This window comes from Portunus trituberculatus, chromosome 35 (assembly GCF_017591435.1).
Source record: "Portunus trituberculatus isolate SZX2019 chromosome 35, ASM1759143v1, whole genome shotgun sequence".
NCBI classification, from domain to species: domain Eukaryota; kingdom Metazoa; phylum Arthropoda; class Malacostraca; order Decapoda; family Portunidae; genus Portunus; species Portunus trituberculatus.
In genome coordinates, this window is record NC_059289.1 from 3,104,336 (window position 1) to 3,128,948 (window position 24,613).

Sequence of the window (24,613 nt, forward strand, 5' to 3'; positions counted from 1 at the left end):
TAAGGTTTCTATCAGCAGTTGATGGACTATTCACCTGAGCAACGTAAAATGTTTCAGAAAACAAGTATTCGTTTTGAAGCGTAACGCGTTTCTTGGTATTTAATTTGTTATTCCCTCTCCACCCTCTCCACTTCCGGAGCCATGGTGGTGTAACCTAGTTGTTCTAGGTACAACAGGAAGTGACTCTGTTTGTGGGAAGTATCTACCGAGTACGTAGTAAGTGGCAAGACGGATACAACTAGGAGCAGATTATAACGATCGGAATAATCATGTGATGGAGAATCTCTTGCGTCGATCTTAGACTTTTTAATGACGTAAGAGCAGTTACGGTATCGATAACTGATATTATTATTATTGTTACTTTTATGATATAAGGTAAAATAAGTTCTTTTTTATATAGTAAACAATGAAGACAGAGCTTAATATTTAGGAATGATAAGTAGGAACTGGTTTGACGAACAACGTACGCAGTTGGTGTCGTGGAATAGCCTTAGTAGTTATGTGGATGGTCAACGCCAGCACGTTAGGTAGTTTAAGAAAAAGAATTAAATTATTAAATAAGAAATTAAACTGGTAAACTGAAGAAGGGTGAGGGGCGTCCATGCATGCATGCAGGGCCGTTTCTAGCTTTGTGGGGGCCCTAGGCAAGATGCTGTTTGGGGGGGCCCTAGATTTCAATTTTTCGTCGGAGCCCCTGGGTGACTTGGGAAATTTAAATTTTCCAATCTACCCAGGGGGCCCCCTGGTGGCTTGGGGGCCCTAGGCAATCACCTTATCCGCCTATAGCTAGAAACGGCCCTGCATGCATGATTAGTAGAACTTAGAAGAGCTGTCAATTGTATGCCAGCTAGTCTCTCAATCTCCTATAGGTATTCTTATGTTCCTATGATTACGCGGATTTACTACTACTACTACTACTACTACTACTACTACTACTACTACTACTACTACTACTACTACTACTACTACTACTACTACTACTACTACTACTACTACTACTACTACTGCTGCTACTACTACTACTACTACTACTACTATTCTAAAGGTATAAGTGGGTTTAGAATATACCGCGTGGTAGCTGACCGACCACATTAGAACCTACTTGTAGTGTTTCTTATCTATCCAGGACATTGCTTTGTTAACAGGATGTTTGCTTTAAGTCACACACACCGTTACCAATGTGGTTATGTTTTAAACATTTACCTAGATATCCATGCATATACTACCTAAGCTATACACCCAGTTAATGCACGAAATGTCACATGAAAGTGTTGATTTGAAGAAATCCACAAATAAATGTGTTGTAACAATGTTTAACAAGTATCATTCATTATATCATTATCCAATTTCCCAGTTGCCTATCGTTTAAACATCACATAAAATACAGAAGAGGATAAAATTGAATAAAGCTATACATGAATGCAGAAAATGTGCAGAGCAGACAATAAATGATGAAAGCTTTGGAAAACTTTTAGTCCCGCGGCCGGTGTTTACTGGGCTCAGCTGAGCGAGACAGCGCAGCACACAGTGACAACGCCAGCCACCCCTAGTTCACATCTCGCAGCAGTACGTTGTGGTGTAGTGTGCCATCACTCTCCGCCAATGGAACCTCTTTACCATGGAACCTGATAGTGAAAAATTCTGGTATGTGCACAGCTGTGACTTGGATGTCAGTATACAAGTGAAAATCGGTACTTTAGATGGAAGGAGAGAGAAGCCAAACTACGAGGATCTGTTGAAGGATCCTTTACTCAAGCACTCTGGGCTGCACCAGGCGAGCTGCTCAGACCTATATGTGACCTGCCAGGTGTATTCCGATGGTAGAGAATTAACGCTGCCAGTACGCACCTCCTACAAGTCTTTCTCTACTCGATGGAACTGGAATGAATGGCTAACACTCCCTCTTAAATTCAGTGACTTGCCTCGAAATGCTGTCCTAGCGCTCACCATTTATGACTGTTATGGTCCTCGTCGTAGTGAACCCATCGGGGGCACCACCATATCTTTCTTTGGAAAACATGGGGTCTTCCGCCAAGGCCTCCATGACCTACGGGTGTGGCCCAACTGTGTGGCTCACCCTGATAACACCCCAGGCAAAGTTCAGGACCCAGGCAAGGACCAGATGCAGCGCCTTGCCAAGCTTGCCAAGAAGCATAGGAATGGCCAGATGATGAAAGTGGATTGGCTAGACCGTCTTACTTTCCGAGAAATTGAACTGATCAATGAGAATGAGAAGCGTTCCTCCAACTCAATGTATCTGATGGTGGAGTTCCCGAGGGTGGAGCATGAGGGTGTCATCTACTCTGTGGTGTGGTGGGAACGTGGTGACCAAAACGAGTATGAACATCACACTAGTGGAAACATCGTGCGCATTCCAGATCCAGAAATTGCCCTGGAGAACCTTCAGGAGGCCAAGCACCACCGCCTGGCCAGGTCTCTCAGGTCAGGAGTGACAGACAAAGACCTGAAGCCAAATCTGTCAATCCGTGACACCCTTCATGTGATCATTGAGTACCCGCCCACCAAGCAGCTAACCAGTGATGAACAAGACATGGTGTGGAAGTACAGATTCTACCTCAGCAACCAAAAGAAGGCTCTCACCAAGTTCCTGAAGGGTGTAAACTGGAAACTATCTGGGGAAGCTAAACAAGCCATAGAACTGCTGGGCAAGTGGGCTCCTCCTGATGTTGATGATGCCCTGGAGCTGCTCGGGCCTGGATTTACTCAGCCTGAGGTGAGGCGCTATGCTGTGGAGCGCCTCAGTTTGGTGGCTTCGGATGAAGATTTGCTGCTCTACCTCCTCCAGTTGGTGCAGGCACTCAAGTATGAGGCTCTGGATAGTGTTGACATGAGCCTGTGTGATGTTTCCCATTACTCCTCCAGTGACACTAGTGGTGGCACAGGTCAGGCTGAGGACACTACTTCTGAGCACTCAGCACAGCAAGACAAGATGGGGAGCTCTGCTGGCTCAACGGGTGCTAACCTCACTCAGTCAACATCCTCATCGCTGGAGGAGAGTGAGGCTGCTACTATTCAGCGGTCACCCTCATCCTCACTCCTTGCAGAACCTGACAGCTCTGATCCATCAGCTGCAGCAACAGACTCTGTACTCCTTCCTGAGTTGGCAGAAGTAGAGGCAGAGCTGGACTTGGCCTCCTTCCTGATCCAACGGGCATGTAGGAACCCCACTCTGGCTAATTATCTCTATTGGTACCTCTTGGTGGAATGTGAGGACCAAGAAGTTGGGCTCAAACATGATGCCAAGGTAAGATTTCATTTAAAAGTATGGAAAATTGAATAGATTGATTGGTATAAATGGTATAAATAAAGATAATCATTTAGTGTTGTGACTTTCCTATTTTTTTTTTTTTTTTTTTTTTTTTTTGAGGTAAAAAAAATTAGGTTTATTTCCTTCCTTATTGGTGAATATTTTGATACATATGATGAATATATTGGATGAGTCATATGTAGACATTTGTTTTTAGTCTTTATTTTGATTAATAAATAAAGTGAAATTATACAAGAAAGGTTTATTTTTGTGTGTGATTTATGCTTGTGGTTCACTTGGCAGGTTCGGGAGATGTACCTGTGGGTGCTGCGGCGCTTCAAGTTGGCTCTCCAGCAAGGGAGTAGAGAGGCCCGGCTCACCAGGATGTCCCTCACCAGGCAGCACCACTTTATGGATCAGTTGGTGTCTCTTGTTAAAGTAAGCACCTATCATCACCTAGTATCTGTATATCACTTCACACCATATTCAGGTTTGTGGCCAAATTATCATGTTATCAGTAAACTCACTGGTATGCCATGAAGCAACTGTAGGTGTATTGTGGTAATTTAGTAAGAAAGATTGACTCTCCTTTAAACAATATGCTTATGGCAAATGTGACATTTTGAGTATCACACTATACGTCATGGCTTAGTCAATGAATTCAGTCACACCCAAAGCCAAATTTCCCATTAATACTTGTATGTATAGAAGGGAGCTTTTTATCTTTAGTCATGTTTGTACTCAAAAAGCTATCTTCAGTTTCAAAATTTCTTGTACATATTTAATGTCTGGCAACTTCATCATTGATATCATACTTAATACTCCATTGATATTTCTATTTTTGCCTTTTATTTCCATCATTGTTGGGCTCAAATAAACTTGATATTATAATAAGCCACACACGTACTTGTGTATGAATAAAATCACTATTGTGTTTTGAGTGGTAGCAAGTATGTAACATGGTCAATAACATCATATTTCCTTGTAATTTTAGAGTAATGAATGTGCAGAAAGGTATTATGCTGATTTTAATACTGATGGTGTGCCTCATCTATGCTAGTGCTTGGCTTGGTGTACAATGAGGGCAAAAAGGTTGAAAACCAGTGAGTTGGCTTATGGTGTTTTAACTGTTTTTTGTTGTCATGCTAACAAAAATGTTTCTACCTGTGTTTGATGACTTATTAGTGATGAGAGGAACACTTGAGTTTTGGAACATTATTATATTTATAATTAAGAAACTAGTTTAAAAAGGTAAAAGATAAATCATTCCCTGGTAAAGGTATAGAGCAGAACATGCAGGCTGGAAAAGGATAGATGTGAGGAATGTCTGTAGAGAATTCGCTTTGAAATGCCTTATGGAGAAAATTTCACCTCTTACATTTCTTAACTGCTTTACACACACACACACACACACACACACACACACACACACACACACACACACACACACACACACACACACACACACACACACACATACGGAAAAGAGCTATGCTCGTGTTGTCCCGTCTCCATATCATTAATGTCAGCTTTTCTTAAAATCATGAATATTCCTTCGTTGACCACTTCCACGTCTAAACTATTCCATGCTTCCTCACATGGAATAGTTTAGACTCAGCTCACAACCGAGAAGGCCTGGATTTGAGTCCTGGGTGCGGCGAGGCATATGGACGAACCTCTTAATGTGTAACCCCAGTTTACCTAGCTGCAAGCAGGTATGGGGATGTAATTTAAGGCCTCGCTTTCCTAGTGTGTGGAGTGTGGTGTGGTCTCAGTCCTACCTGAAGATCAGTCTATGAGCTCTGAACTTGCTCTGGACACACACAACACACACACACACACACACACACACACACACACACACACACACACACACACACACACACACACACACACACACACACACACACACACACACTTTGTACATGCATACACATAAGTATGATATCAAGGGATAAGCTGTTTGTGTTTAGTTGTCTGCAGAATGTCTTTCTTTGAAAGGAGGATTAACTTGGATCTCTTTTCAGACAGTGTCAAAGGAGAGTGGAAATCGGATAAAGAGGATAGAAAAATTGCAGGGGATCTTGGCAGACCATGAAAATGCAAATTATAACTTTGCCACTTTTGATCAGCTGGCACTACCATTAGACCCAGATGTAAGTGGCAAGATTTTCATTCTATATTTAGATTATGGTGTATTTTTAGGCCCCATTGTATTTTAGTGAGTCATTCAACCCATTCCCCGCAAGTGTGGAGGGTGTGCACCTGGAGGAAGCTGAGTGGGCCACAGGTGTGGGACAGATGTTGACCTCACCCAACACAGGCCAAGACTTGGGTTCACACTGTACTGTCTCAGCACCATTGTTAGCAATCCTGAATATGTGTGGAAGTTGTGGTTTAACTTGTGATGCATTAGGAAATACTAAAGCCCAATAACAAAAGAAGTGTTTGCTTCATTGGGATGCTTTATTTGTACTCTTAATGTTCTACTTAATTCAAGTTACTTGAGTAAGTTAATTTCATTAATGGCCAAGCAGAGGTGGTCGTCTGCATCCTCTCAGATGACCAGGTTTTGTTCTGCTTCTCATGGACTTATGGGATATCCTGGTATTGTTGGTTCATCTGGCAGGCTGCTCAGTGGGGTCCAGCCTCCTCTTCTTGGACAAAGGACTGATGCCATTGGCATTCCTGAGTTCTCTATGTGGACAATTGAAAAGAAAATTGTAGGCCCATTTGAGGTAGTGCAGTCTTCAAGAGTTGCAAATCAACGTGGCTCCCCTGGATGAAGCAGAGTCAGCTTCTACTGGCGCGATTGTTTGCAGTTATTCCAGATTAGGTACCAGCCCCTCTAGCCCTGTTTTCTTCAAATGCATGATTATATATCTTTCCATTTTCCTTTTCAGAGAGTACAGGTGGAGATTCCAATAATTTATTAGTTGTACTCCCTAGATCTGATCTGTGAAGGCCTGTTGTGTGGCTTATATGTCCTTTACTTTGTTGGGACCATAGTTGGCAGCAGTGTTTCCACAGAGGTTTCAGGCAGGTTTCCTTTCTGATGCTGAAAGTTTACAACACTGTATCCACCAACTCGTGCTCCTAGCCATTAATCCTTATGTTCCGGTGATTAAACTATTTTCCAATATCCCATGACGGGTAAAAATGGTAAACCTAGAAATTGTCAGAAGACTGTTTGAATACTAATAATTATTTTCTCTTTGTTATTCTGAATACAATGATATACTTTCTAGCTCAATGTGACCTCTGAAAGTTTAGTTATTGCCTTATCAAAGCAGAAACAGCTCGGTGAGCGATGTCACTGTGCAAACACACACACACACACACACACACACACACACACACACACACACACACACACACACACACACACACACACACTTTCAAGGAATAATGGAGAAGAGCACTTATGTGAAGAAAATTCTGGAGTTAGAAGGTAAAATTGAAAAACTGTTTGAAAAGTATGAGGGCCTGGAAACGAGTTATGACAATGTAAAGAGAGACTGTGCCGATATGAAGAAGGAAAATGCAGCACTGAAAGAGGAAGTTAAGCTAATTAAAGTGAATTGCGAAAAATGTGGAGAATCTCTAGGAAAAGTGATGGAGAAGCAGGCTGAATGGAAAAAAAGTCAGGAAGTGGAAAGAAAGGAGGTAAATTACAAAGTTGCAAGTCTGGAAAAGGAAATCAAAGAGTCAGGGAGAAAACTTTGGGCCTTGCTGAAATTATAGATCAACAGATCATAGAAGAGAAGATAGCTGAGAAAGTGGTGAAGGTTATTAAGTCAAATGAGACATTGGTGAGGAAACTGTAGACAAAAAGAGATGTGTGGTGATATTTGGTGTGGAGGAGGATAAGACACCGAGTAAAATGGAGAGAGAAAAACATAAAAAGGTGATAAATAATATCATTAATGTGGTGCAAGAGGAGGAAAAGACCTAGTACAAGAAATAGAGGACTTCCATAGAATTGGAAAGTTCACAAGAGAAGGTATGAGGCCAATAAGAATCAAACTTAAGTCACAAAAGGATGTAGATGAATTGGTGGAGAAGTCATGGAGGCTAGCCCAGCAGGAAACAACAAGGAAGATTTGGTTGAGAAGAGATCTCGGTGAAAAGGAAAGAGAAATGTTAAATGAGTTGAGAAAGGAGGCTTTGAAAAAAATGAAGAGAGGACAGAAGAAGAGAAGAAAGAGTTTTCTGGAGAATCTTGGATATGAGACTGAGGAAGTGGTTCATAACCCAGAAAAGTACAGCAAGAAAGGACTAAAGAAACTTACATATGAGCGAAATGTAATGTATTCCAACATAAATGGAGTGATATCGGGATTTTAGAACTCAACGATTACTTGAGGGACAAGAACCCAGATATTGTGGGTCTTACTGAAACAAAACTGAGAGAGGAGAAGACCTGATGAAGGTTGGAGAAGGAAATATAACGTTTGGAAAAGAAATAGAGTAGGTAAGATGGGAGGAGGAGTGATGTTGCTGGTTAAAAAGATATAAAGGTGGATCAAGTGAAAAAGGTATGGGAAAGGCAGAAGTGCTAAAGATCAGAGCAGAAACTAATGAAGGAAAAAGAGGCACTACATAGTGGTGTACGTACCACCTAAGACAAATGCATGGTCAGTACAGGAATATGAAGAAATGATAAGTGATACAGGAACATGTCTGGAAGAAATGTTGGGTGGCTGTGAACGAACTATAATGATGGGAGATTTTAATTGTAAAGAGGTGTGTTGGGAGGACTGGTCAATGGAAGGATCAGAGACAACATGGGGAAATACACTATTGACACTGGCAATGGAAAATGTGTTAACTCAGTGGGTCAAAGAAGATACTAGGTTTGGAGGAGAGGGAGCATCGTCAAGACTGGACTTGGTCTTTAGTACAGAGCCAATGGTCATTGAGGAGATGAGGGTGGAGTGCCCTTTAGCAAAGAGTGATCATGCAGTTTTGGAGTTCAAGGTGATAGACGAAGAGAAATCTAGAAGAAATGAAGAATATAAAGTGGGAAGATGGAATTATGCCAAGACAGATTTTGGAAACCTAAAGAAATTCTTTCAAGAGACAAATTGGATGAAATTCAAGAGTGCTAAGGAGCAAATGAAAAGTGGAAGGAATTTATAAAAATATACAAAGAAGGTGAGAAAAATTTGTACCAATAAGACAACATAGAGAAGTTGGAAAGCAGGACTGGTTTAACGATAGATGTGAAAAGGCTAGAACAAGAAAAGAGGATGCATGGAAGAGGTGGAGAAGGAAAAGACGGATTAAGCAGTGGGAAAGTTACAAAAGAGCAAGAAATGAATATGTGTTGATTAGAAGAGAAGAAAGAAAGAAACAAGAAAAGGATATAATTGATAAATGTAAAGACCAACCAAGGCTTTTTTACAGACATGTGAACAACAACATCAAAAATAGAGAAAGTATTGAAAGTTTAGAAGTAAATGGAGTATACAGTGAAGATCCCAGGAAATGGCAGAGGCTATGAATGGATGCTTTCGGAAGGTATTCACAAAGGAGACTGCTTTTGACAAACCACTGGTAATGGAACAGAAAGGGATTATGAAGGAGTTTCAAGTAACGGTGGAGGAGATCAAGAACATGATGGGGAGTTTAGAAGTGAGAAAAGCTGTGGGACCTGATGGGGTATCAGGATGGATTTTAAGAGAATGCAGGGAGCAATTGGCAGAAAAAGTTTGTGAAGTAATTGATGCCTCATTAAGGGAAGGCGTAGTGCCCCAAGACTGGAAAAGAGCTAACATTGTCCCAATCTATAAATCAGGTAACAAGAGAGACCCATTGAACTATAGACCAGTGTCACTTACAAGTGTGGTAGCTAAGATGTGTGAGAGGGTGGTGAAGACTAGATGGACAGACTTCTTGGAGAAAAATGACATACTTTGTGAGTGTCAATTTGGTTTTAGGAAAGGGCGTTCATGCACGACAAACCTGATATGTTACTATTCGAGGGTGATAGATGTAATACAGGAAAGAGATGGTTGGGCTGATGGAATATATCTGGATTTAAAAAAGGCCTTTGATAAGGTACCACACCAGAGACTGATCTGGAAACTTGAAATGGTAGGAGGAGTGCATGGCAGTTTACTAAAATGGATGGAAGACTTTTTGGTAGGAAGAGAAATGAGAACAATAATTAAGGACAGACCATCAGAATGGGGATTGGTGGAGAGTGGAGTTCCACAGGGATCAGTGTTGGCACCAGTAATGTTCGCAGTCTACATAAATGACATGGTGGATGGGGTGTCCAGTTATGTGAGCCTATTTGCAGACGATGCAAAATTGTTACGAAAAGTGAGATGTGACAAAGATTGCGAACTACTCCAGGAAGACTTGGACAGAATATGGAAATGGAGCTGTACATGGCAAATGGAGTTCAACACGACAAAATGCAAGAAAATAGAGTTTGGCAAGAGTGAAAGAAGAATCAGGAGTATGTACAAGATAGGAAATGAAGACATAAAACCAGTCATGAAGAAAAAGACCTTGGGGTGACAATTACCAATGACCTATCGCCAGAGAGACATATAAACAAAATAATTGGAGAAGTATTGAACTTATTGAGGAACATAAGAGTGGCGTTCGTATATCTAGATGAAGAAATGATGAAGAAAATAATTACTGCAATGATAAGACCGAGGCTTGAATATGCAACAATACAGTGGGCTCGAACTTAAAGAAACACATAAGGAAACTAGAGAAAGTACAGAGGGCTGCAACGAAAATGGTGCCTGACTTAAGAGATTTGACTTATGAAGACAGACTGAAAAGAATGCAACTTCCAACCCTGGAAAACAGAAGAAAGGGAGACCTGATAGCAATATACAGAGTGATGATTGGCATGGAAAAATGGATAGGGAAGATCTGTGTATGTGGAATGGAAGAATGTCGAGAGGGCATGGGAAAAAACTAAAATGGCCACTTATAGGAGAGATGTGAAAAATATAGCTTCCCTCATAGAAGGGTGGAAGCATGGAATAGTTTAGACGTGGAAGTGGTCAACGCAAGGAATATTCATGATTTTAAGAAAAAGCTGGACATTAATAGATATGGAGACGGGACAACACGAGCATAGCTCTTTTCCCGTATGTTACAATTAGGTAAATACAATTAGGTAAATACACACACACACACACACACACACACACACACACACACACTCTCTCTCTCTCTCTCTCTCTCTCTCTCTCTCTCTCTCTCTCTCTCTCTCTCTCTCTCTCTCTCTCTCTCTCTCTCTCTCTCTCACACACACACACACCGGTAGCTCAGTGGTTAGAGCGCTGGCTTCACAAGCCAGAGGACCGGGTTCGATTCCCGGCCGGGTGGAGATATTTGGGTGTGTCTCCTTTCACGTGTAGCCCTGTTCACCTAGCAGTGAGTAGGTACGGGATGTAAATCGAAGAGTTGTGACCTTGTTGTCCCGGTGTGTGGTGTGTGCCTGGTCTCAGGCCTATCCGAAGATCGGAAATAATGAGCTCTGAGCTTGTTCCGTAGGGTAACGTCTGGCTGTCTCGTCAGAGACTGCAGTAGATCAAAAAGTGAAACACACACACACACACACACACACACACACACACACACACACACACACACACACACACACACACACACACACACACCCTTGATCGTCTTCCCAGAACACGAGAGGCACGCCTGCGTCTCCATGAGCCACTCTGGGTTCTCAATACGATGTTTGGAGTCTGTTCTCCATCACCACTATCTCTGTCTTCTCTCTGTTCTGAGAAAACAGGTGGATCCTCTGAATCATTTTCCGAGTCTTCACTACTGCTGTCTTCGCTTTCTTCAGTTTCTTCCTCATAATCACTGTCACTGTAGTCAGGCTCAGAAGCACTGCTAAATAAAAATTATCTGTCTTGTTCCATAGTGAGTTATGAACTGAGACATCCCTTCGCTCTTATCAGGGTGCTTTCGACATGGCGGGTCGCTGGGGTTGCCAAGTGTCGCCCTCAGAATGGGAGAATAGCTTCATTACCCCTAAATATACAGAGCTAGTGGCAACACTATGGGTGGAAAAAGAAGCCAGATACTTCCACTCGCCATCTGACTCGAGAAATCGTGCTTGGAGCTCAAACATGAAGCGCCAAAATTCTTGATTACGGGAACGATCGCCGTCGCTACGGATGCACTGATGCAATCGTTCATATATGATTGCCGGAACATAAGAGTTAATGCATTGTTGGTTGTGTTGGGGACTGTGGCATCACTACTAATTGCTGCCACCTGATCTTTCAAATTCTATGTGTAGAGCTCTACATAGTATTTTCTTAAGGGAGTAAAGTTGTGTTTGGGCCATAGCAGTATGCTATTAACTTTCCACTATTAAGAGCCATGTTTTCTAGTGCCTAATGCATCATTTTATCTTTATCTTGTCTGTGTCCTCATAAAGTCTATGGATATCAATGACCAATTTATCAACATGCAGCTTATTAAAAACACTGTGGTAGTGGACTTTGGGAGTTCTGCTGTTGAATTTTGAGTTTACTTTTATGTGCTTCACTGCTGCTTGTTCTCTCTTGTTCTGTATTTCATGAGAATGTAAGTTTTCTTTCAATGCCCTTTGTTTCTCCACTCTTCTTTTCACCATATATCCCTGGAATTTTTTTTCTATGTATAGTGACACTTTCATGTAAGTGAAGGCACTTTGAGTTTCATAACACTGAATTCATAAGAGAGCTACTCTGACTCAGTTCGATCTGACAGTGGGGTTTATTTTTTGTCCTTAATTATAATTGCTCATGCAAATGAAGAATTCACATACTGATTAAAGTGACAGTTATGCATACAAATAAATTATTTCATGATGTATAAGATTCTAACTGCTGAGAAAGTGATAATTAACTGAAGAAGAATTCAACTTTTTTTAAACTAGCCGGGTCCTCATTAGTGCTTGGTTCAAGACCAAAAATATGCAGTTAAATTATCTCAGGTATTCAGAGAGGTAGCTGACAATATTTGTCATAGTGTCACTGTGTTGATGGTTTTTTTTAAAGCTCTAGGAAGGAAAGCTTGAGGTGTAGGGATGGAGTTGAAAAGTTTGTGTGAAAGATATTACTAGGATATCCTTTTGATTGTTATTTGATTTTGTCTTCTTCATACTGTTACCTTCACCTGTGGTTGTCCACTTTGACTGGCTGCGTCAGCTTCGTTGTCAGGGTCCGGAACACACAGGAGCACATCAGCACAAGGCACACAATGGGGGATAATGGCGGGCACCGCCGGACAGAGAAACACAATTTTACTCACATCCTTTACTGAGTCCTCAGTTCACAGTACATCAAAGAGCAGCCTCCACACACACTCACACACACAAGGCACTCAGACACTCACAGGCGTTCCCAGAGGCGAGCACAACAGACCACAACAACAGGCAGCACGTCTTAATAACAGAGCGTGCGTCTCCCAGTCTTGCCTTGCACGTGCTCTCTTGCAGACTCCCCACTCGTGCCGCGCGCTAACACTCACAAAGCCAGCCCGCGCAAACACACACATGCACATACACACACATTCGTAACAATACTTCCTTATTCTCACTGTGTAGTAAGGTCAGCCACTCAAATTAACTCCTTTCCATGTGTTTCTACTCATTGCATCCACTTATTTTAGTTCAGGTTTATTCATGTCACGCTTCATCACATCTTTGCATCTTTTTCACTGTCTACTCACACTCCTCCTCTCTGTAACTGGTATCAGAATTGCCTTCTTCACTGGTTCTTCCTCATCTCTACTCTTCACATGTTGAAGATATCTCAACCTTGCTTTCCTTGCCTTCTCTTTTATGTTACACACTCCACACATTCTTTTTATATCTTCACTTTCTCACTTTTCTAACAGTGAGATACCAGCTATTCATCTCACCGTCCTCATCTCTGTTCTCTGTATAAAATCCTGTTCTTTCTTCCTCAATGACCATGTCTCTGCATCATACAAAAGTACTCGTCTTGCACTTTTGTTTATCTTCATTCTCAATTTTAACATTATTTTTCAATCTTGAATGACTCCACTAACTTCTTCCATTTACACCATGCTGCTTTCACCCTTTGTTTAACTGCCTTCTCCGTACCTCCTTCCTCTGCTATTAGTGATCCAAGTTATTTAAGTCTTCTGTCATCTTCTAATATGATGTTGATTTCCTCGTGTCTATCTCTGCTGCTTGCCTTTAGCTCTGTCTTCTCTGTATTCACTTTCACTCCTTTTCTCTTGAGGTTGTTCTTCCATGCCAGGTAACTTTCCTGCAATTCCTCCTATGTATCTGCAATAATGAATGGATGTTGGCAAATAGCAACTCTCATAATTGATCATCTTCCCTCAGATCATTTGTTGAGCGACAGTGATTTCACGGTGTCTGATTCCACCACCTCTCCCACGCGCCTTACTTCTATACCTCGGGTTTCTCGCCATGTTGCGGGGAGTCCAGGGGAGACAACTTTTGAATGAGAGTGGTATCAGAACAGGAGAGAGAGAGAGAGAGAGAGAGAGAGAGAGAGAGAGAGGATACAAGGGGCCCCTTGTATCCTCTCTCTCTCTCTCTCTCTCCTGTTCTGATACCACTCTCATTCAAAAGTTGTCTCCCCTGGACTCCCTGCAACATGGCGAGAAACCCGAGGTATAGAAGTAAGGCGCGTGGGAGAGGTGGTGGAATCAGACACCGTGAAATCACTGTCGCTCCTACCATCCATTGTTGATGACACAGTGACATAGAGCATATGTTTACTCCCGATGAGTGTTGCCAGCTCACAAGCAAAGAAAAGGGGAAGAAAATAGCCAAAATATAGCCGTAAAAAGCCTAAACATCTATCGATGTGTCCGGAGTCTTGCGTGATGGTCTATCGACATGTCCCGAGTTTTGCGGGTTAAGTTGTTATTTTGGGCTATATAGTACATTTATATGCATACAATAAACATTGTATTTATCTTATATTAAATCTAAATTTGGTTGGTATTTAAAGCATGTTAATTTGTTGGGGGGGTAAATTCGTATCAAAAGAACAAATGAATTCTATTTCCATTAATTTCTGTGGGAGAAATTGATTTGATATACAATTTTTTTTATATACAACGATCATCACGAAATGAATTAAATTTGTATGTCGAGGTATCACTGTATATACAGGCAATCCCCGCTTAACGAAGGTTCACACAACGAAATTTCGCTATAACGGTTTCATTTTACTACCATCTACTCATTTAATGAACACCAAACTCGCTTTAACAAAGTTTTATTCAGTAATTTTTTCCAAGTTTGAAAGGCCCGCTGTATCACGCAAGCCGACAGGCTTTTGAATACACCAGCTCCTCGTGGACAACACGCACACCACTCATTTCCCCTGTTCAAAACAATAACAGTGTCAGCAGCAGCTCGTCTTCCCTCGTTCAGTTTACCACCAAAACGCCTTGCAATGTCGCCTAGCATTACTAAGACCAGGAAGTCTTTTACTCTTGAAGTGAAGCTTGATATTATTCACAGACACGAGAGAGGCGAGAAAACTAATATCATTGCTTGCCACCATCTTGACTCCATCTACTTACTGTCTCTACTATTTTCAAGTCAGCAGACTCTATTAGGAAGGCTGGTGAGACTGTATCTTCCTTGCAAGCTAAAAGAACCACCTGAACTTGTGACTACAATGGATAAAATGGAAAGCCTTGGGAAAATGTGGTACATAAGTTTTGTACGTGATACAATGATGCACCCTTTGTTTACATTCCACAGGTTGCTGGTTAGTGTCTTTCCCGTTTCATTCTCCCTCCCTTCATAAATTTAAGATCATCAACATTATAAAGTTACGTACCTACATACATTAGTGTACATTATAATGACTTAAATTAAACTGCCTAAATGTTTAACTTCATAATTTTTACTTTCATTAAACCTTTCACTGTACTATGATGCACTCTCACTTTGTTTACTCTCAATGGAAGTTCAAGTCAGGTTAAACTTGTTATAATCAGTTCGCTTAACGAAGGGTTTTTAAGGAATGTAACCCCTTCGTTAAGAGGGGGTTGCCTGTATATATATATATATATATATATATATATATATATATATATATATATATATATATATATATATATATATATATATATATGCCAGATGAGAACTTGAGCACCATGTTGATAAGCCTCGAGAAGTTAAGATTTATTGTTAGTTTTTGGCATTGAAAATATTATCACTTGTGTATATTAATGGTCTGAAATTGTCTTTAAGAGAAATAATGAAGACTACTGTATATGATTGCAGTAATGAAAGAAAAGTTTGCCACTTCTCCTTTTCATGCCTTTTGCTACCTTTTGTGTTTGCATTGAATACAGCAGCAGTTTTCTTCCAATGCAATTAGTTAATTTGAGTCATATCTTCTCTACTCATAGTTCACTCTCCACAGATGCAAGTGACGGGCATCATCCCAGAACGTGCAACACTCTTTAAGTCTGCTCTGGAGCCCTGCCGCCTTACCTTCAAGACTGCCATGGGTGGGGAGTATGTTGCCATCTTCAAGCATGGCGATGACTTGCGACAGGACCAACTCATTATTCAGGTTGGCAGAAGCACCTGTTGAGGAAGTTCTAGTCTCTGGTATGGGTGGAATGTGTGGGTGTAGTGCATGCATTGGCTTAATGGGTAACATAATCTTGTTTAGGGACTCAAGTATGTAATGTTCTCTATTCTCTAAGGAAATGTTGATCTTCCTTGTAATTTTATGGTATGGGATATTTACACATCTTTTATATTTAGTAGCATTTTTATTGTGTGCATTTAAATTTTATGCATGTAAGGCAGAGAAACTTAACAATTAAGCTTTAATTGTATAAAATTTAATCCCTTCCCGGCAGAGGATCTATATATAGACATTTCGAAAACGGGACTTTTTGTCGGATCATCTACATATAGACGTTTTGTTCTTATTTTACTGCACTAAGTTGCAGCGTGGTCTGTATATAGATGATTCCTTACAAGTAACAAAATTGAAAAAATAAATCATTATTTGGCATCTCAAATACCCAAACACTGGTCAACATAGCCTCTCAAGGGCGGTCACTGCTTGTGTTTTGTCGATGGTGGATGTGCTACGCTTATTAGCTAATACTAGAAATTTTTGTATTTTTCCACTTTTTATATTATTAGCCTATCATGTCAAGGAGAAAGAACTGTACCACACACCAGCAACATTGCCTAAAAATGAATAAGTACAAAACAAGTACATATGTGAAAAATACAAAGAAAAGTGGAAAAGTAAATTACATCCAGGTCACAAGTCCTGGATGTGAGTAACTCCGAACATTCATACAAACATATTGATGCATATTATCATCAATCAAACACAAATAACACTATGTATATAGATTTCATTGTTTATTAAGTTTTGCAACAGAGTCTACATGTATATAGAGGTCACTTGTTCCATTTTGTGGCAGAGTCTGTATATATATTCAATTGTTTGCTCCGTTTTGTGGCAGAGTCTATATATAGATATCAATCTGGAGTATCCATTTGCTGGGAAACTATATATAGACATGAAAGTCGGTAGAGTTTATATAGGTGATTTTTTATTTGGTAGTACACTCATTTGCCCTGCCTCTGGGAAGGGATTAATTGTGTATAACAAGTTTATATAACACAGTATATATTTCAGTAAGTTTATAATACAGTAAACACTCAGTATTTCACTGGGTTATTTTCCAGAGGCACCTACAACTTATCAGTATAACAGCAAAGTGTATTGACGCTATCCCTAAGGGCTATATTTCAGAGGCACCTACAACATATCACTATAACAGCAAAGTGTATTGATGCTATCCCTAAAATGCTCATTTATTGTCTCTTTTAACCTGAAAATTGAGCAGTAAGATTGATCTCTATTAACCTGTAAAATTGAGCAATAGGATTTCAGTGGTCATAATTTATGGGTTAGGAAGAAAAATTGGTACAGGTACTCTTTAATGAAGAATGAGATGAATGAATGATGATGATAAGGTAGCTGTGCAGTACAATATTGACGATGATGATGTTACATCATTATACTGCACAGAGCAATAAACATTTACATCTTTTCAGAGCACAAATAGATAAAAATAGTGGTGTCTCGCAATAAGACACTGGGGGTGAGGGCTTGTCCATTACCACAACTTGTCCGTTAGTGAGAGCAGTTTGTTTGAAACTCTTAATAACACCCAGTCCCTTTTATAGTAATTTATTCTTTTAGTATATACAAAAAAAATTTTTGATAATTTAATCTATCATATTCTACACTCAATGTTGAAATTAAAGTTCATAATTTTTTAATCTATCATATTCTATACTCAATGTTGAAATAAAAGTTCATAATTGTTTAAGAAGTGTACAATAATAAAGATTTGTCTTACCAAGATAGGATGAATCAAAGATATAGCTTCCCATTTATTGTAATGGCCAATTCCCATGTGTCCAGTGGCACTTTTAATAAGCATTTAATGACACCTCCACACTATTGCCATCTCTCCATGTGTCCAGTGGCACTTTTAATAAGCATTTAAGGACGCCTCCACACTATTACCATCTCTCCATAGAGTGCCACCTCCTTACCCTGTGTATGTTTGTCTTTCTCTCCCTCTGTTTTCTATATAAATTGGCTTGTAAAAAGCTAATAAAAATATTTTGTGAACATAAATGTATATGAGACAGTAACACTCAGTCTGGAGCTAATCCGCACTTTTAGTGGGTCATTTCTCTGCATTTTCACCTAGTGTCCTATACTATGACATCCAAGCATTCCTTAACTTCCTCACAGGAAAGTGATTCCAAGAAATCAACGAAGACTGTAACCATTGGAAGTGTTAGATTGCTATGTTGGGGAGAAAAGACCTCGGTGATTGTCCATGCAACGGGACCGAGGGAGAGCACATTGAATACCATTTGAGAACATGTGTTTTATGTTTTTTTTTTTTTATTTATTTATTTATTTTTTTTCAAAACCTTTAGGTTTTAAAGGTTTGAGTAACAAAATCCCAAGAATAGGCAGACTTTCCCAGTGGCCAGGAATGTAGCCCTGCCCCATATTACCATTGTTTTCTATAGGAAAATTATGTTTCAATAATGCAATGTCCCCAGGAACTAATTGAGAGTTAACTTGTTCCAATAAAAACCTGTAAAAGTAAACCAGTCAAAACTGAACCTTGGGTTCATTGTAATTACAATAATTAGGATTACAGTGGTAATAATTATTATAATTAAAATAATTATATAATTGCTTGTTACAATATGATTGTGTATCTACTATATTGCTAAATGTTGATTTGATAAGAATTTTAACATGAATGTTTTTTTTGGCAGATCATCACGCTAATGGACAGACTTCTGAGACGTGAAAACCTTGACCTTCGGCTTACTCCCTACAAGGTCTTGGCCACCAGCAGCAAACATGGCTTTGTCCAGTTTATTGAGTCACATGCTGTTGCAGATGTATGTACAATTCTTCTTTTGTTTTGGTGTTTGCATAAAACTATATAAATATAATTACAGTGGTACCTTAAAATACAAGTTTAATTTGTTCTGTGACGGAGCTCATATCTCAAAATAAGTTTTCCCATAAAAATTCATTTAAGTGCCATTAATCAGTTTATGCCATTAATCCGTTACAGCCTCCCCAAAAAGAGCACCCTTATTTTTTCTTATGCATTTTCAGCTAAGAAAAAGTTTTTTTTTATAAATAATAATTATTGCAAGGAACATAACAAAAGATACTATAAATAGATAAACAACTCTTATAAGTATATTAATCTCAGAGGATGCATTCGATGGGACGTTACCCTACTGCATTCCCAACCCTCACTTGGGATGGTCGATCACCTGGAGTGTACAAATATAGCCACCCACAGAAGACTGACTGCTCTAATAATCATAGAAGAGCTCACTGATGATCCTGTAAACATTATTCATTGAATAAATGAAGTTTTAAAGTAGGAGAGAGAGAGAGAGGGCATCTTAGGATAGAAATTTGTTTACATTGTTCTCCCCCCTCTATGGTAAGCATTGGTGGAGGTGGTAGGAGAAATTTATTTTGCCTTGTCAGTTAAATACACATTCATATTTTATCAATGCATGAAAATACAGTAATCGACCGCATATCCGTATTGTAGCAGCCAAGGCCCTGCCAGATATGCGAAATAGCCGGATATGCAGAATTTCCTCTCTTGACCCCTTATAAATTGAGAAAAGTATATATGTACATAACCCAAATGGGTAAGAAAACAATGTATGAAAGCACATTAAATGTATAATCGAGAACAAAAGATGGTACATAAACAGTACAAGGGGTGGTGGGACGTACACACAGCAATAAGTGGTGGTGGGATGTACATACACTCCAGGCATGCTGGAATGACAAAGAACGCTACAAACTCGCTGAATAGCGTCACCATTAATCAAGCTGTCGCCAAATGAGAGCTGGAGGGCATGGGAGTAAGTGCTGCCGCCTTGCGGCATCAAGGGATCGAGCACGCAGTAGGTTTGAATTCACTTGGGGGTAACTCTGGATAGTGGCGATCCGGATACGGGGGCAATTACTGTATATGAAATAACAGCAAAAGTTTATTTAGTATTCTTACGTTAGACACAACTGTTTTCACCTAATGGTGGAGGAGAAGGGAGGAAAGAAAGAATACAGGCACCATTCACACATGACATTAGACAAATTAAAACTGCACTTCCTTTAGACAAAAAAAAAAAGTCGGTAAATAGTGTGAAAATTATGAAAGAACAATCACAGTAGTGCATGAGATCCAAAGGAAATGCATACATACTAGCTCAGCTGAGGCTGGACCAATGTGCCAAGCTGTCGACTATAGCGAAAACATCCCCAAGCGTGGCTCGTATCTCAAAATTTTAAAAATTATCAAATCGTAGCTTGTATCCAAGAAACCTAGTATCTTAGGCAGCTCATATCTCAAGGTACCACTGTAAGAATAAATTCAAAACTCTACTACAGTGGTACCTTGAGATACGAGCTGCCTGAGATACAAGTTTTTTGAGATATGAGCTATGATTTTTTTTTTTTTTTTTTTTTTTTTGATACGAGCAAAATTTTGATATGAGTCACGCTTGGGGATGTTTCCTCTGTAGTCGGCAGCTCGGCACATTGGTCCAGCCTCAGCTGAGCTAGTATGTATGTGTTTCCTGTGGATCTCATGCACTGTGATTGTTCTTTCATAATTTTCACACTATTTACTGACTTTTTTTTTGTGTGTGAAGGAAGTGCAGTTTTAATTTATGTTTAATGTTTATGTGTGAATGGTGCCTGTATTCTTTCTTTCCTCCCTCCTCCTCCTCCACTATTTACCCCCATTAGGCAAAAATTTTTGTGTCCAAGGAAAGAACACTATTTAAAACTTTTGCTGTCATTTCATATATTTTCATGAATCAATAAAGTATACATGTGTACATATCTGAAAAGGCAAAACAAATTTCATCACGGAGGGGGAAGAACAATGTAAACAAACCTCTTTGGTGCGTCTCTCTCTCTCTCTGAATACTTGAAACTTCATGTATTCAGTTTATAATGTTTAAAGGATTATCAATAAGCTCTTTTGTGATTATTAGAGCACCCAGCCTTTTGTGGGTGGCTATATTTGTACACTCCAGCTGATCGATAGTCCGAAGTGAGGGTTTGGAATGTGGTAGGAAAACGTCCCATGGAATGCATCCTCTGAAATAAATATACTTTGAGTAGTTTATCTATTTATATGAATTTTTATGTTTTTTGATGTTTCTGTGCAATAATTATTATTTATAAATACCTTTTTCTTACCTGAAAACACACACACAAAAAAAATTAGGGGTGCTCTTTTTGGGGAGGCTGGAATGCATTAATGGCATTTCAATGGGGAAAATTGTTTTGAGATACAAGGTTTTTGGTACAAGCTCCGTCATGGAACGAATCAAACTTGCATCTCAAGGTACCATTGTATTGGATTTAGACTACTACCCTCATAATCCCTAATACTTTTATTCTCACACCCAAAGGCTATTCTATAATCTCACAGGTATTCACTCTCCTGTTTTTCCTCACTCCTGAATCCTTTCAGGTCCTGCGTACAGAGGGAGGAATCCAAAATTTCTTTCGGCGTCATGCCCCTTCAGAGACTGGTCCCTATGGTATTGCCCCGGAGGTGATGGACACCTACATTCGCTCCTGTGCTGGCTATTGCGTCATCACCTACCTGCTCGGCATTGGGGACCGTCACCTGGACAACTTGCTCCTCACACGCAATGGAAGCCTCTTCCACATTGACTTTGGGTACATCCTTGGCCGGGATCCCAAGCCTTTACCTCCGCCAATGAAGCTGAGCCGAGAGATGGTGGAGGGCATGGGTGGAGCTCATTCTGATTTTCACCTGGAGTTCCGCAAACTGTGCTACACCGCTTTCCACCAGCTACGACGTCACTCCAACCTCATCCTCAACTTGTTCTCCCTCATGGTGGATGCCAATGTGCCAGACATTGCCCTGGAACCAGACAAGACGGTACGGAAAGTAGAGGACAAGTTCCGGCTAGATCTCTCAGATGAGGAGGCAGTGAGCTACATGCAGGGACTGATTGATGACTCAGTGAATGCTGTTGTGGCAGCAGTGGTGGAGCAACTACACAAGTTTGCCCAGTACATCAGGAAGTGAGAGAGAGAGAGAGAGAGAGAGAGAGAGAGAGAGAGAGAGAGAGAGAGAGAGAGAGAGAGAGAGAGAGAGAGAGAGAGAGAGAGAGAGAGAGAGAGAGAGAGAGAGAGAGAGCCTGCCTGCCTGCCTAATTAATATTGACTTCAGTATATCTTTTCTATTTTTTACCTGACTGTGTTGTGCATGATGAGTGTATGCTGATTCAATGCATTTACTACTACAAGTGCAGTTGTTCTAGTCCGTCTGTTCTATCTGTCACTGGGAAGCCTAGCTGAATTAATAGTAGTTATGTGAACTATGCAAGTGTAAGGCCAAGTGATGATTGGCTACTGCCATATGTACAGGATAACATGTCAGAGTTTCTAGTAGTAACTTGTGTTAAACCCTGTATAAATGACTGGGTAACCAATCACCATTTTGCCTCAAACTTGCATATATACATAAACTTGATTTTTTGTACTGTGGTTATTCATACAATCATAAAATTTAAGCCTATGTATCATTGTAAACATTACAGACAGCAGCACCACCACCACCATTGTTCCATCACAATGCCTCCTCAGTAAAGTGAACTGTATATAGTAGTAATAATTATTAAACGATGATAATGATACTGAATTTAGGAAGTAGTGTGTGCATAGACAAAAGATATATGATGGTGGTAGTGTTGCCTTATGTACTGTACTTGACGGCAACTACAGATAGGTTTAAATTCTGTGATTCTTTAAAAATTAAATTATACAAAACTAATTGCAATTTAAATTGAAGTAAATGTGAAATATATGGCAGTAGACAACTGGTGTTCTTGAGCTTAGGCCCACACAACTTGCACAGTTATGCTTCCATTGATAAACAGCCTGTAGAAAAAAAGTTTTCATTGAAGTTATTACATTAGTATAAAAATTTACAAACAATGAATAAAATGCTTTTGCAAATTAATTTGACGAGTCTTGGAGAATTACTTTGAAGCATTACTAATTGTGAAGCAACATACTTTAATAAGGCATTTAGAAATTGTAAAGAGCAGCAAGTTCACTTTTGATGTACATATATGATTGAAAGTATGAAATAATCCATTTAGTTTAATGATTCAAAAGTATGTATTTAAGAGTGACAATGATATTGATTGGCTTGTGTAACAATGAATGATTTATAGGCTTGTGTAACAGTGAATGATTTATAGTGACAATTTATAGGCTTGTGTAACAGTGAATGATTTATAGTGACAAGTGTGACTGGCAAACAGTTAGGAGTTCAGAAAACTGTGCACACAAAGACTCGTGCAGTCATATTATTCATGTGTACAAGGCAGTTTTATATCCAAGAATTATGTTATAAATTGTTTAATAAATACTGTATTTCTAAAATGCAAGCTCAAGGTGTTTTAAGTTACATGCTGTTAGCAAGATCAGAAGAGCAATTGGCATGAAAATAGCAATAGAATATAGCAAGAGATACCTGCAGGACCAATCTTGAAGCATGATAAAAACACAACCAAAATTATTTTAAACATACAAAGTACACCTAAAATGCAGCCAATCACCTAAAAGACCCCACTCCTCAAACAATTTTACCAAAAAATTCAAAATTAACCACAAGCATTCAAAACTGCATATAACACTGAAATACCCTCAAACACACCCAAATACTCTGATAAACCTATAACACATAAAAAATATGCAACTTTTTCTACATAAGAGGGAAAAGCTGGCCAAGGGTAACATTAAAGGACTACTTGGTTACAAGTCTCCTTGCAAGTCCAAGTCCAAAAGAGTTAGACGCCCCCCCAAAAAAAAAAAAATAAATAAAAATAAAATAAAATAAAAAATAAATAAATAAAGTAAATAAAACCTTCCTCTTAAATGAAGTTAAGTCATAGGAATATGGAAATACAGATGCAAGTAGGGAGTTCTAGAATTTCCCAAAGAAAGGTATGAATGAGTGGGAATACTGGTTAACTCTTGCATTAGAGAGTTGGACAGAGTAAGGGTGAGAGGAAGAAGAAATTGAGCCTTGTGCAGCAAGGCTGCAGGAGAAGAGGTATGCAGCTAGCAAGATCTTAAGAGCACTTAGCATGAGAATAGTGTGCATTAAAAGATAAAAAAAAAAAAAAAAAAAAAAAAAGAGAAGCAACATTCTGGCAGTGAAAAAGAGCCTGAAAAAAAAAAAAAGAGAAGCAACATTCTGGCAGTGAAAAAGAGACTGAAGACAGTCAGTCAGGGGAGAGTTGATAAAACGAAAAGCTTTTGATTCCATCTTATCTAATCAAACTGAGCGGATGTGAAGTTTCCAGTTTGGATTATGAATAAAAGACAGGCAAAGGATATTTAGCGTACAAGAGGGAAAATTTGGGTGTCATTGAAGAGGAGATAGTTGTCTGGAAGATTGTGTGGAGTTGATAGATGGAGGAATTGAGTTTTGAGGCATTTTTATAATCATGTAATGATATCTAACACCACTTAAATGATAATATACTAAAGTACAGTATATTCACTATAGATTTTCAACAACTTTCTCCCAGTTGCATGAAATCCTCAATAGTTTTTTAATATTTTTTTTATACTTTCCATGGACACTGCATCAAGGAAAAATCTCCCTTTTTTTTCTGCAACATGTCATAAATGATATCACACGACACAGCATCACAGA

At 39.5% G+C, this 24,613-nt stretch overlaps 1 protein-coding gene across 1 annotated transcript; it reads left to right on the top strand.

Moving 5' to 3' along the window:
* The first annotated feature begins 1,462 nt into the window (after nt 1–1,462).
* On the top strand, nt 1,463–23,336 carry LOC123513025 (phosphatidylinositol 3-kinase catalytic subunit type 3-like). Its single transcript, XM_045269835.1, has 6 exons — nt 1,463–3,265; nt 3,572–3,706; nt 5,296–5,424; nt 15,706–15,858; nt 18,630–18,758; nt 21,380–23,336. The coding sequence occupies exons 1-6, from the start codon at nt 1,619–1,621 to the stop codon at nt 21,965–21,967; spliced, it is 2,781 nt and encodes a 926-aa protein (XP_045125770.1). The 5' UTR covers nt 1,463–1,618; the 3' UTR covers nt 21,968–23,336.
* Nucleotides 23,337–24,613: the final 1,277 nt, after the last annotated feature.